Here is a 15,149-nt window from a genome sequence, read left to right on the forward strand (position 1 = left end):
AACGTTTCACCAGGCAACGCCGGTCAACTGCTGTTCGTGAATGAGAAATCGGTTGGAAACGTTCCTCATGTCAGCACGTTGTAGGTGTCGCCACCGGCGCCAACCTTGTGTAAATGCTCTGAAAAGCTGATCATTTGCATATCACAGCGTCTTCTTCCTATCGGTTAAATTTCGCGTCTGTAGCACGTCATCTTATTGGTGTAGCAACTTTAATGGCCAGTAGTGTATTTATTAATAACTCTGCTTAATCTCTATTTTTTATGTATCAGTGTCCAGAACAATCAAACTGATTCCAGTAAAGGTACCATGTGTCACTCCAGTCCCATGGGGTCGCACGAACACAAAACACAACACACACACTGTGGTAGCTAGCCACTACTTGCCTCTTCTTGTGTCTCCTGATGCAGCTGCCCCCCAAGCCCACGGCGCCGTCGTGGGCGGCCGGCACGCTGCAGACGGCGGCGGCCGTGTCCCTGCTGCTGGTGGCGCTGCTGCTCAGCACAGCCGTCACCTGCATCTGGCGGCGCCTGCTGGCGGTGCGGGCCGCTGCTGTGCCTAGCGCTGCCCCGCCACATTCCACGTTGTCGGTAAGTACCCTCCACTCTCTCTTATAATACGCAGATAGCTTACGTTTGTGCCTAGCGCTGCCCCGCCACATTCCACGTTGTCGGTAAGTACCCTCCACTCTCTCTTATAATACGCAGATAGCTTACGTTTTTCATACGAGCTCTATTCAACAGGCGGTTATAATTAAAGTGCAGCTACTCAGAGGTCCAACGTGGGCTTTAATTGAATAAAATATTCTCGGACTTCTTGCCGCGTCAAATCTTGGTAAAACCTCGAGCTTTCGACGATATTCACCACCATCGTCATCGTCAGGAAACTGACTGGCTAAACAGCAGCTGTGGTGGACCTTATGTAGTCCCAGGACGGCTTGTGATTGGACGTGTCGCAGATGTTGTCGACGCCTGCACTGGTGGCGCCATCGCTCCCGGAGTATCGAAGACCCGCGGCGAATCTCTCTGACGCTTCTCCATATCGAGCGCTCACTTCCATGCACCACTAAGATTGTAACCATTGTCACGATTAAAATTGTTATCGCACATTCTAATTTCTATCGCCTCTTTAATTACCGAGTCCCAGTATGTGGAGGCCTGAGACAGAACTTTTGTTTCACCGAACAAAATTTTATGTTTCCTAGTGAGGCTATGCTCCGCAATTGCCGATTTTTCCAGCTCCCTATTTTTAATGCGACGTTGATGTTCTGTACAGCGATCGGAAATGGTCCGGACTGACTGACCGATGTAACTACTTCCACATTCACAAGGAATTTTGTAAATACCAGGAATCCTGAGACCGAGGCAGTCTTTCACAGGACGCAACATCCCGTTGATTTTCCTTGGAGGTCGAAAGATCGGTCTTAAACCTCGTCTACGAAGGATCCTGCCTATTTTACTGAGCTTTAACTATCGTACAGAGGCAAAATATTCAAATGCGTTAACGTGGAACCGATTTACGTCAGAAAAAATAGTTCCTATGTTGGCCACCAGTTGCAAATCTGGGGCCGTGAATGTAAGAACAGAAATGTTTCCACATGTAATGGGTTAGGAACAGGGCGGGGGCAGAAATGGACAAATGAGTGAGAAAGGCATGATGTTGATTTTATTATTAACTGCCGCTTAAACAATTTTTATCAATATGAGCAGCGGAGATGACGATGAGGTGCTGTACAGCACCAGATTTGGAACTCATTTTTTTCCAGTGTAAGTCGGTTCCACGATAACGCATTAGCACGTCTGCCAAGTTTCGCTACAACGCGATAATTCCAGCTGACGCTGCACCTCCTCGAGCAGCTGTACTGTAATTATAACGACCGTACTGGTGGTGAAGCGTTTTGGTCGTCTCGTCACGCCCTCAGCACTTCGTCGCATCCCAAGATGTGCCACTAGCTGACAGGACCAGTATCCTCGAACTCCTTGCTATCTCCAGCGTGGGAGACAAATTTATGAATGTATTGCCTGGCAGATGAAACGGAAAAGTCTATTGACGATCCTAGATTGCCTTTCAGCGTTGCTCCCTTATCAAATCAGTTTAAACAAGGATCGCCCGGCTCGTTTTCACCTGCGAGACAATTAAAATTATCACGACTCCTATCCTATTAATAATGCACGACAGTAATCTAAACATAGTCAGATATATGAAATATATTCGCTATTGTGAAATCTTTCTGACGTTATGTATGAAGATATTACCTGTGGGTGACATGTGCAAATTTGTGCAGGACCGGGGCTTGAACACGGATTTCCCACTTCTCGCGAGCTGTCGCCCTTAACCATCTTTTTTTTTTTTTTTCGTTATGGCTCGTTTCATGTGTTCGGGGCGGACATCACATGACATTCATGCAAATTCATCTTTCATCCGTTCACTCAGTTGTATTTATTAAAGAAAGCAGCTAACCTTCTGACCAGACACGCTGAGCTACCGTGCCGGCAAAAACCTTGGCTATCTGAGCATGCTTCCAGGACCGGCCCAAACTTCCATATCTCACACTATCTACAACCTCATCGCTAACAACTTTGCTTGATATTTAAATTGACGAAAGGAAAAAAAAAAAGTGGAAGTATCACTGCTCTCATCTGCATTGGAACGTTACGCGGAATCGGCGACGACGGTGAAAATGTGTAACGGACTGTGATTCGAACCCGGGATCTCCTGCTTACTAGACAGGTGCGCTAACCCCTGGACACAATGTTACCACCTCCGTGTTCGAATCCCAGTCCGGTACACATTTTCACTCGATGCCGATTCCGCATAATGTCTCAATGCAGCCGGCAGCAGTGCTCCCTCCCATTTCCTTTCGCTTCTTTCTCTCTCCACCTTCAATTTCACATAATGTGTAACAGCTGCAGATTCTGCAAAGTGTCTGTTCTTTCGGATATGTGCAAAACAACAGACACCACACGTTCACATAACTTTACTTGAGTTCCTACCACAGTGTTTCAAGGAGACAAACGTATTTAACGTTAGTATTACAATCGTCATTTTGCCCACCGAGTACTTACTTTTATCATTATCTGAGGAAAGAGACGTTGGCGACGATCATCCAGCTGAACTACAGTTCCAGGAAGTTTACTCTGATAGCCAAAGTTGCTATGGCGACCTGTCACGAGAAGCGGGAAACCCAGGTTCGAGTCCCTGACGGGCACAAATTTTCATGTGTTATCAATATGTAACATATTCATACATAACGCAGTTAATCTCAGAAAAAGTCTGCAATAACGAATATATTTCATAAATGTAGTACACCTGCAAGACTCCCTGGTTCCACTGGCTCTAGGCAGCACCGAAATATTGTTCTAAACATTCCAACATAGGTATCAGGCATTTCTGTTGGTTATTTCCTCTTCCCGCTAATAGCAATCCCGTGCATAAACTTTCTACCTGCCAGCATTTTTCTCCGTTTTATTTTCAACATCTGCTGGGAAAGACCTGCCACAAAGGAAAATCACTAGCCTTTAATCTCGCATAGCAGGCCGTGACCACAACCTATTTATAAGGTTTACTGACAATATGGCCAATCATCGGCAAGCTAAACAAAACGCCCTTCCAGAAGATATCAGAAACTCACGCTAGCATCCACAATAGTTAAGTTTACACGCCCACGTTATAATGGGCTCAAGGAGAAAATTTGTAAGTGCTGACAGTGAAGTGTTCACAGTGAAGTGCTTTACCTTCGATAGAATCCAGTACCTTCTTGAGGTATCGTCCATAGATTGCGGTGTCACACCAAAGTCGGCAACACTCATCGATACCACAGACGATAGTGATTTCTCACTGCAACCCGCAAAGGCGAGTGGGAGACGCTCAAGGAGCCACGCCCTCTCTCTTAGAACAACAGCACCGTCGCTTGGAGGTCAACATAGAGCCGAGCATGGAAGCGCTCTGCCCCAGTTTGTGAGCTCGGCTGAGACAATCCGCATCATCATGTAGACTTAAAGAGTTGTTCAAATATCAAATAGAAATTTGCTTTTCTAAATGTTGAACACTGCACTTTGAGAGAACTGTGTTTTTATTAGTGCCTCATGTAGTGCTTTAATAGTCAAAGACAGTAGTAAATTATCACGCACTCGTGTGAAAAAAGTATTGTCAAGTTAAGTAAATCTTTTTTGTCATTCATGTAATAAGGTGAACTAGTATTTCATCTGTTGTAGTTCCGATGAACCATATGCCAGAGCAAGGAAAGAACCCATAGGTATCGACATAACAATTCTACACGGTGATAAGTGCTTATCAGAGACAAAGTAGCGTATAAGTGCTATGTTGAAGCGAGATAAGACTGCTTCCGTTCTCCACTTACATAAACAATTTGTGCTGTGGAGTGGGGACCAGTCTGAGACTGTTTCCTGCTGTGGGTAGGAAAATATCGTCTTTGAACAACTGCAGGGATGCTTTAGAATTTCTAGTCGATGTGTCGAGTCATTTCGGTTTAAATCTGGATAAATGTGTGTTAATTCTAATGGGTTAAAGAGATATTTCTATGCTGTTCGAATACGGCATTAATATTGTGGTTATGTAACAAAATATATGAAAGACATGTAGGGGCAGACGACTTTGTAACAACAGTAATGACTCCAGCGCCAAAGAAACAAGTAGCCACCAAGAAATGTAGAGATCACAGAACAACTACTCTCATTTCACATTCAGTCAAAGTTATGTTAAGAATCATTAATTAAAAGACTGTAAAATGTAATGGAGGAGAATTTGGCTGAGGAGCAATTTGGTTCCAGACAGAATACAGGCACAAGAGATGCACTAGGGCTCTTGCGAATTTTGAGGAGAGATGTATAATGAAACGGGAAGAGACCTATAAATGTGTTTTATAGACCGGGAAAGCCCTCTGAAAACGTGGCTTGAGATATGTTTGTAACTATAATGAGGGAAAAGAGAACGGACGGGAAAAACAGACGACCCATAACTCATATTTATATCAAATGGAGTCAGCGAAAGTGAACAGAGAAAGTACTGGCTGGAGAGACTTAGGAAAAGGAGTATAATAAGCCAGGTGTCTGTCTCCTATTATTTTCAGTCTGTACTCGGGAAATGTGTTTGACCACTGCCAATAAATGACAATGTGGTAAAAAATGGAGGCAGAAGAACACGGTGTTTGACGTTTTCAGACGACGTGTCAAGCGCTTAGAGGATAAGGCCGATACCACTGAAGCTAAACGAAAGATTTAGGGAATGAAAATCAATACGAAAAGAAAACAGAAGTAAATGCACTAGGAGAAAAATAAAGGGTAAATATAATGTGTACGGAGAAGTACACAGTCCGTCCCAGAAGTTCCGAGGCTGATTTTATTTCTGGTCTAAAAGCGACGTCAACGCAGTAAATGTGGTGACATCTTCAACTAACAACTGTAAACAACAGAAGTGAATTCGATTAGTCAGTTGCGAGCAGCCAGTATTAAATGATGGACGTGTGGCCACGATGTGTCATGTTGTTGTCACAAATCTCAATGCAGCAAAACTCTAAATCAAGAGATCAAAAACTTCTGCAAAACTGATTTCTATGCTGCTTTCTGACTGAAACGCAGACTGTGAAGTTATTTTTTGGAAAAATTCACCGCAGGTAACGAGACTTGGTCTTATTGCTTTACCCTCGGCTGCCACCTACGGGCAAACCACCAACCACACGCCGGTGTCTGGTGAGTTGCCGCTCTTCCGGCACACTAGGGAGATCAACCGCAGCAATCATCACAGTACCAGGTGACGCTCTCCGATTCAAAGAGCTACTACCGTCGGCGCTATCTCGCATCTACGAATCTTGGGCCACCACTACGCTTTACAAGTTTTCTTCGGCCGTCGGCTTCATAGGACGCGCACCCGACTACTTTTCAGGCAGACGACATCAAGTGTTCACGATTATGAGGACTTAACGACTTCAGTGCAAGCGGTCCCTCAATCAGAGTACCATTTGCCGACCACACATTATACTCCAGGCCTTACGCCAGCCAACGCCAGCCAACGAAGCATTTCCGTACCACTTTCGTACGGATCCAACCAACCGCTAACAAATCCAGCAGCACACCTTCAAATTGCTTCAGCGGCCTCCTTTAATCATAACCAGTAGGGATACCAAACATTCGAGCGAATGTGTCGCAGAAGCGTTCTGTACCCGGTGTCTTTATCAGAACTCTTTCTCTAAATTGTCTTCAGACATTCGCCCTCCTTACCACTAACTATATGTGTTCATTCCATTAAATTTCATTTCACAACTTAACACCCAGATGTTTAATCGAAGTGACTGGGCCAAACGGTATGCCATTAATACTATCATTATGAGCAACAGCGGCATAAGTTTACTGCTATATTAGCAAGCCGTTTGTGTCTCCATTTCCTGCTGTCCATTGCTTCCCTCGTAATGCTGTTGTATATGCTGCCTTCCATCTGATCATCGAGGATCTGAAATCTCTTCCTCCATCGCTTCTTCTTCCCTTCCATAGACTCCTCTACTTTTTATAAGCCTCCTTTCTTAATATAGAACAAATCAAGTTTCTTTTGCTTCCTGTTATTATATTCAGTAATTGTCTTTCCTCTCCCACTCTACTCAGTATCTCCTCATATTTCGTTGTACCCATCTAACTTATTCTTCCATGCCTCTAATATTCATATGACCAAAGGCCAAAAGTGAGACATTGGGGTTCATACGGAAGCATACATTCTACCCATTCCACTCGTTCCATTTTCGGATGTAACAGGAAAGAGAATAACTAGGAAATAATACATGTACATAGATCCAGATAGTGATTTTTACTTGTTTTTCAATATAGTCCCCATTTAGATCAGTTCGCTGCGTCTAAAATTTTTTTCACAAGTAGATTAAAAATCTGATGTAAGATAATAGCTCTGCCGAACGGTCATTTACGGCTGCCATTTCCAGTGGCATCATTCCATTACTATCTTCAGCTTACTGTATATATAGAAAAAAATTTCAATCGGAGAAGCCAAAACTGGCGAACATGGTTGATTTTCCAGTTCTTCGTTCCACAGTTTCCTAAGTTCCGTCATTGTTTAAGCAACTCTTTTTCGTACCAGGCAAACTCACATGTGTTAATAATTTTTCATGCTGATGGTCCAGAGGACTTAAACAACGTCATCAGTTATTATTCGGCCATTTTCAACGTACCAGATAAGGAGGGTCAGTTTTCCATCCCTGAAAGCACTGTGTATAAACTGTTCGGCAGATGAAATCGATTCCGAACAGTGTTCGTTCTTCTAATTTTTTATTCCCTCCCGAAATTGAGCGGGTCCTTGCAGATTTATTTCATTTGAGCCTAGTCTAGCTGGCAGTGTGGTAGGGGGACTCCAATTCTGAGTTATAACTTACCTCGCGGCACGATAGTTTTGAATTTGCGACGACGTAGTCACAGTAAGAATTTGGCGGCCCGCGGTACTATTAAGTCTGTGCACACCTGCTGTTGGGCCAACGACGTCCACCAACAGCGTTGATTATGTTTTCGTTTCTGACGTGGACTGGTGTGCCCAGCCTCAGTCACTATAAAATAAAACGACGCAGATATTCAGTTAACATGCTTTATAAAACGGTCCAGTTATTTATTTCACGTGTCACCACTGAACAAATGTGGCAATCATTCTGTACACACTTGGCCGTAGTTAATTCTTCATTTGAAGTGCACAGCGACACTACTTCTGATACATTTGGAAGTCAAGTAATTCGTGTGCGGAATAACTGATTGTTCGTTGGAATTTTGTGCATTCTTTGACTCCGTCTGTGTTTGTAGTTTTGGAAAGCTCTGTTCGTGAACTGCGTTCAAGAAAATTACGCTCATGTTTGAATGCAGCTGTTCATTTCTTCAGTGTTGAAAAAGAAAAAGATGGATTTTTATTACATTTAACCTACTTCTGATGAGCTGCCGCTGGCGATAAACCAAACCAAAACAAAAGTTAAGGCGAATATGGTATTCAAATTTCTTCATTTGAACGAAAGACATACGAGTACTTAGAAAACTCGTTTGAAACAAATACATCCCACTGATCTCAGTGACACTTAACTCACTTCCTTGTGTAACAAATATCACTACATCACAACAGAAACGAAATTTAACTGATACTACAGCATCGTCGCATGAAGGTGGGTCGTTTCCTTCTTATCCTAATGCTGCACGTTTCTGTGTTCTTCGCATATGTTAAGCCTGTGATTCCGGAATTCAACGAACTTCATAATACAAGGTGTTAAAAACAATTTTATACATTTCTAATATGGTACAGAAAACTAAAACATCACTTTTTATGCAATAAAAATCTCGTGCACTTGGAACCATGGACTGCCAAGTGATAAGCCTACTCTGAGATGCTGTTGAGATTGCCTTATTACGTATTACATCCTATTTTAGAGCTGTTATTGTAACTGCCTTCCATATTCACAGATATGTTGGTTACGATTGTTTAAAATCCAAAGCGGCAGGAGCTCGCGAGTTGTTGGTGGCTAGGACGAGAGGCCAGCTCTTTCAAACCCGTTGTCAGTAACGTCATAGGTGTTGTCCGCGAAAATATATATACAGTTTTATAATGTCTGTGGAGTAATCATCTCCTCACACAGACAAAACAGCAATACTTCGTGAGACATTTCCTGTGTCACAACTTTATTGTCGCTGAGGATACTAGTAATTTGAAAGGGACCCCTATCGACGCAAAGTGTTCCCAATGGTACCGACTTTCAACGATAAATACTTGTGGGCCGGTGGCAGCTTACCGTGCCCTTGTTGTAGCTAGTGTATTAGTGGCTCGTAACATACTAGTTTATGTCGGTTACCAGTTAATAATAAGATGCGTACATATGCGGCCTCAGCTGTCAGTATTGGCTCTTCAACAAAAACGTCTGATGACCACTATATATTAGATACAGAGGTCGGTTAGAAACATGGAAGCACCCCGAGAAGTGCTTGTTTGATCGTAGATGCAGTTGCTAGCCAAGTCTGTTGTACCTGACCACGAACGGCACGTGTGTAAAATGCCCTCAATACACTGCAAGTGTCAGTCTTTGTCAGAACAGTGTTCTGTGTAATTGTGAGTGCATTATGCTGGAGCTAAGTGATTTCGAACACGGGAAAATTGTTGGTGCTCGTAACCAAGGTAGTTTAAATGTCTGGTGTTTAAACAGGCACCGTATGGAAGATTTATACAGCTTACAGGGAAAACAGGAAAACGTCATCCGATAAGTCACAAAGCGGGCGAAAGTGTGTTTTGAGTGATCGTGACGGACGGTCATTGAGGAGGAAGACAACTGTAAAAGTCAGCAGAAGTCACTGCAGAACTGGATGTTGCACTCTTCAAACCTGTCAGGACCAAAACAACACGAACGGAGCTCCAAAAGTGGGGAACTGCAGGGTGAGCTGGAATTCGAAAACCTCTCACCAGTGGATTCTGGAGCAATGGATGAAAATATTTTGTTCGGATGAGTCTTTTTTCACACTGTTTCCAGCTGGTGGCCGAGTTTACATCTTTCGTACGCTATGCCACGCCTACGATGCAGACTGCTGGCTGACAAAAGTGAAACAAGACGAGAGTATGGTTATGATTTAGGTAGCCAGATCGTGTTATTCCATGGGATGCATGATTATTCTGCAGGTCGCATTACTGACAAGGTTTATGTGGCCATTTTGGCTGATCAGATCCATCGTGTGGTACAATATTTGTTCCCCAGTGATAATGCCGTGTTCCAAGACAAGACCCATAGTTCATACAGATCTCATCGTCGCAGGACTGGTTTTGTGAGCACAGGGACGAAGTGTCACACCTCTTATGGCCACCATGGTCGTCAGACCTCATTATTACTAAGCCTTTCTGGCCTAATTTGTAGAGAAGTGTGCGTGATCGCTATCCACCTATATCATCATAATTCCCTTGAAAACCATACAGGACTTGTGTTTATCATTTCTGAGATGATGATTCGTTGCCGTGAAGTACGCAGTTATTACCAGCTGCGGCATCTGTCACTTACAATACACCCGTCACCGTGTTACACATATTTCCACAAGCGACTAACGGCGCGAGGTAGCCGTGCGCTCCAGGGCGCCTTGCCATGGTTCGTGTGGCTTTCCCCGTCGGAGGTTCGAGTCATTCCTTGGGAATGGGTGTGTGTGTTGTCCTTAGTGTTAGATTAAGTGGTGTGTAAGCCTAGGGACCTATGACCTTAGCAGTTTGGTCCCAGAGAACTTGCCACTAATTTCCAATTTACAAGCGACCAAGTGAAATAGACTGCCAATATGTACACTTACTCTCTTACAGAAAGTGTCTAATATATCAACATCATAGGGAGCAATGGAATAGACTGTCAATATGTCCAGTTAGTCACTAATGGAAGAATAGATAAGGCAATGGATGCATGTGTACTATCTGTGTGTCTGGACACCCCTATGTAATGCGGAATTGGCCATTCGATGTCATCTGACGCGGACCGGCCAGTGTCAAAGGAGGACGAGAGAGTTGTGTTAGCAGTAGAGATGTAGTAACAGCATAATGGGTCGGTCAGTGGAGGTCAGTGACTTTGAACGTGCACTTTTGCGCCTAACAAATTCACCAAGGATATTTCAAAAACTGTACTGTTAGTGGTGTGACTGTGAAGTGGAAATGCGGAGGGACAACGAGAGCTAAACCATGACCAGGCAAACGACATCTACTGACGGACTTGTACCATCGGGCCTTGTAAAGGGTAGCTGTAAAAGTCGCGCGAATTAGAGGAAGGAATTTCTCGTGAGTTCCACATTGCTACCAGCAGTACACCTGGTACAGTGATTGCCCGCAGGTAGTTAAAAAGAATGGGGTATGTAACGCGTCCTCTTATATTATTGTGATTTGCTATTGTTATTGTTAGAGAAATCTTTATTCAGTCGGTCGTCGAAATTTTGAAATAAAAGTTATTGTGGATGTCGCATAATAAATATATCGCGTGAAGCGCTGTTGCAACACAGGCAAAGATCAATTGTGGAAACTAAGCCACTAAATATTACAAATAACGTGAATACGGCCAACTGACTACATCAAATAAGAGGGCACGTACATTCACGAATGAGTGGTCAAAAAAAAAAAAAAAGTTAATAATATGTAGGAAATGAGTCTTAAATATAGTTTCGCTTGTACACACTCAAATATATACGAACATACGAATGGGGTAGAGGCACGTACATTTTGAGTGCAATCATCCCCCGTGGCCTGGATAAAAAGAATTACAGTTAAATGCATTTATTCATCTTAGAACGTAAATGCGTGGACTTCGAAATTCAATGAAAAGAAAGACTGCAAGTTCTGAATGTCGCGGCAAACATACTGAAATTGACGGTAGCCGCCACGAAAGGAAAAAGGTGAACACATTGACGTACCTCTATCGTTGAGCAGCGTCGCCGTGAAGATCGTCACCTCCATCTAAATTCTCTGCATGAAATTAAAATAATAGTAATAATTTTCCAGAATTTCAGGAGCTGGGACCCATGGTATCACAAAAGACGAAATCGCTCTGCAACAGAAACAATTTCATTATTTAACCCAATTTTATGAGTAAGAAATGGCACAACACGTTTTAACACTAGGACAGGATAACAGCGAAAGGTAACTTATTCTAAAACTAATAAACGAAGAGCGTAAAGCTTCTTTTGTTAAGCAAATGCTTTACGCATTAATCTCTGGTAGTTGAACTAGTGTGATTATATTCATTAAAAAAAGTTTTATATAATTTTTTTACAGGTACGATGGTCGAGCAACTCCTTATAAGCCACATATTTCTGTAGTCAATTCTATTCAGCGCTTGATGTGTAAAGAGCGACGCCCTGGGAAGTGGGTGCTTGGAAACGGATGATTCGGAGTGATCGCTCACGCTATACCCTGTGGCAACCCGATGGAAGGTTTTCGGTTTGTCGTATGCCTGGAGGGCGTTACCTGTCATCATGTGTAGGGCCATCCCGGGTTCGATTCCCGGCGGGGTCAGGGATTTTCTCTGCCTCGTGATGGCTGGGTGCTGTGTGTTGTCCTTAGGTTAGTTAGGTTTAAATAGTTCTACGTTCTATGGGACTGATGACCATAGATGTTAAGTCCCATAGTGCTCAGAGCCATTTGAACCATTTTTTGTGTAGGGCCAACAGTGTTGTACAGAGGAGCTGGAGTTAGGGCATGCGGGGAGTTTCTCGTGATTGGGTTGTCATCCCCTTATTGAGATAAATCCGGCTGGATATGAACACATTTGACAGCATTGTGTACTGCATACAGCATAGGACCGTTTTGGAGACAACGATTTTTTTCTATCAGCATGACAATGGATCCTGTCATAAAGCAGCATCTATGAAGTAATGGTTTGTGGGCAACAACATTCCTCAGATGGACTGGCCTACCGAGAGTCCCGACCTGAACCCTGTGGAGCACCTTTGTAATGAGTTAGAACGTGGACTTCGTTAGAGACTCCAGCGTCCAGAATCACTACCTTCCCTGATTTCAGCTCTTCAGGAAGAATAGTCTGTCATTCCTCCTCAGACATTCAGATACCTCGCAGAAACCCCATATTAATGTCCACTAATAGGAGTACGAAAACTTTCTGCATCTACACTTATACTCCGCAAGCCACCCAACTGTGTGTGGAGGAGGGCACTTTACGTGCCATTGTCATTACCTCCCTTTCCTGTTCCAGTAGCGTATGGTTCGCGGGAAGAACGACTGCCGGAAAGCCTCCGTGCGCACTCGAATCTCTCTAATTTTACATTCGTGATCTCCTGGGGAGGTATAAGTAGGGGGAAGCAATATATTCAATACCTCATCCAGAAACGCACCCTCTCGAAACCTGAACAGCAAGCTACACCGCAGTGCAGAGCGCCTCTCTTGCAGAGTCTGCCATTTGAGTTAGCTGAACATCTCCGTAACGCTATCACGCTTACCAAATAACACTGTGGCGAAACGCGCCGCTCTTCTTTTGATCTTCTCTATCTTCTCTGTCAACCATACCTGGTGCGAATTCCAAACTGATGAGCAATACTCAGGTATAGGTCGAACGAGTGTTTTGTAAGCCACCTCCTTTGTTGATGGAGTACATTTTTTAAGGACTCTCCCAATGAATCTCAACCTGGCACCCGGCTTAACAACAGTTAATTTTATATGATCATTCCACTTCACATCGTTCCGTACGCATACTCCCAGATATTTTACAGAAGTAACTGCTACCAGTGTTTGTTCCGCTATCAGACAATCATACAATAAAGGATCCTTCTTTCTATGTATTCGCAATACATTACATTAGACTATGTTAAGGGTCAGTTGCCACTCCCTGCACCAAGTGCCTATCCGCTGCAGATCGTCCTGCATTTCGCTGCAATTTTCTAATGCTGCAACTTCTCTGTGTAGTACAACATCATCCGAGAAAAGCCGCGTGGAACTTCCGACACTATCTACTAGGTCATTTATATATATTGCGAAAAGCAGTGGTCCCATAACACACCCCTGTGGCACGCCAGAGGTTACTTTAACGTCTCTCCATTGAGAACAACATGCTGTGTTCTTTTTGCTAAAAACTCTTCAATCCAGCCACACAGCTGGTCTGATATTCCGTAGACTTACTTTATCAGGCGACAGTGCGGAACTGTATCGAACATTCGATAGCTAGTGTATAAATGACAGGCGCTGCAATTGACAAGAATTACGTTCTTGACGCCAAGGACTCTTCCTATAACCTAACGCAATGGTATCAGTGACTAGAAGATGCTCGCTTAGAGGAAATTGATTATTGGTAACTGATCACGTACTGCAGCAGCGTTTGGTGATTTAGTGACACTGCTCCGTTCAGTACACTGAAGTTGTGCAGCATGTTTACAGAAAATGTCTCTTACACACTTTACAAGTGCACTTGAAAACGTGTCTCAGTCATTAAGATACGTGCCACCCGTTAAAGATCATGAGAGATTTCAGTGCTTTTCCTAAATCGGTTGAAATGAAAACCTGTATAGTTTCTTTGTCAAGGCTCCTTCTTTACATAGCTTAGCAAGTAATCACCTCTAACGAACATGTTGTAGGCGGAACCTTATATCGTTATCTTCCCTTCTTCCTAGTACAACATACGTGCAAATAGGATAGGAGATAAGCAACGTCGAGCTTAAGGTGCCCTAATGGAGCACCTGTCAGAGCTACAGGAGGTGTTTAGCTCTGTTTGACGTGGGCGCCTACTTGTCCACAGGACGGAGAGGACGGGCTGAGCGGTGCAGAGGAGTGCCTGCTGGAGGTGGAGCGCGACACGGCGCACGACGCCAGCCGGCGGCCACGCCCACCAGCCCCCGCTCCCTCGTGACGACATCCGCTTCCTGCACCAGTCGGGCGCCGGCTGCTGTACACAGGTGCGCCAAGGTCCCGCATTGTACCACTTCCTCAGTACGTCACCGAAACGTTTCTTTCATAGCTCAGTAAACAATGCGCCGCAGCTGAAGTCACGGCGAGCCATGTTCTAACTTTAGTGGAAGAATCAGCCAAGCCCAGTTTTAGTATCAGCAATATATTGTACAATGGTGACCCAGAACTTTACGATCACCTTCCCAGGTCCATCTTTGGAACGCAATACAGCAGCGATTCAACGTGGCATGGATTCGACAATTTCTAGGTAGCTTTCCGCAGGTGTGGGGGCACCAGATATCTACAAACAGCTCCACGATTCCCCTGCATCTACCTACATGCGTACTCCCAAAGCCACAGTACGGTCCGTGGTGGAAGGTATCCGATATCTGTACTAGTCACTTCCTTTCGTGCTCCACTCGCTAATACGGCGAGGGAAAAAACTACTATTAATATACCTCCGTACGAGCCCTAATTTCTCCTCTCTTCGTGGTTCTTAAACGAAACGTACGTCGGCAGCAGTAGAATCATTCTGCAGTCACGTTCAAATGCCGGTACCGAAGAATTTCCGTAATACTTCAGTTCGAACTTATTAGTAACAAATCTAAAAGCCCCTCTTTGAAGACCTTTGAAATCCTCCTTTAATTTGACCTGCTGGAAATCCCAAACACTCGATCAGTACTCAAGATTGGGTCGCACTCTTGGCCTACATGCGGTCTCCTTTGCAGATGAATCGCATTTGCTCCAAAATTGTTCCAATAAACCTAAACTGA

The 15,149-nt window shown here is 43.9% G+C and overlaps 1 protein-coding gene across 1 annotated transcript in view; it reads left to right on the top strand.

Moving 5' to 3' along the window:
- LOC126267532 (uncharacterized) overlaps window positions 1-15,149 on the top strand; it is a 306,885-nt gene that overhangs the window by 277,050 nt on the left and 14,686 nt on the right. The window contains exons 4-5 of the mRNA XM_049972833.1: window positions 408-587; window positions 14,228-14,384. Coding sequence (XP_049828790.1) covers window positions 408-587; window positions 14,228-14,338 — 291 coding nt within the window. The 3' untranslated portion in view covers window positions 14,339-14,384. The remainder of the gene's footprint in view (window positions 1-407; window positions 588-14,227; window positions 14,385-15,149) is intronic.

This window comes from Schistocerca gregaria, chromosome 4 (genome assembly GCF_023897955.1).
Source record: "Schistocerca gregaria isolate iqSchGreg1 chromosome 4, iqSchGreg1.2, whole genome shotgun sequence".
Lineage (NCBI taxonomy): Eukaryota > Metazoa > Arthropoda > Insecta > Orthoptera > Acrididae > Schistocerca > Schistocerca gregaria.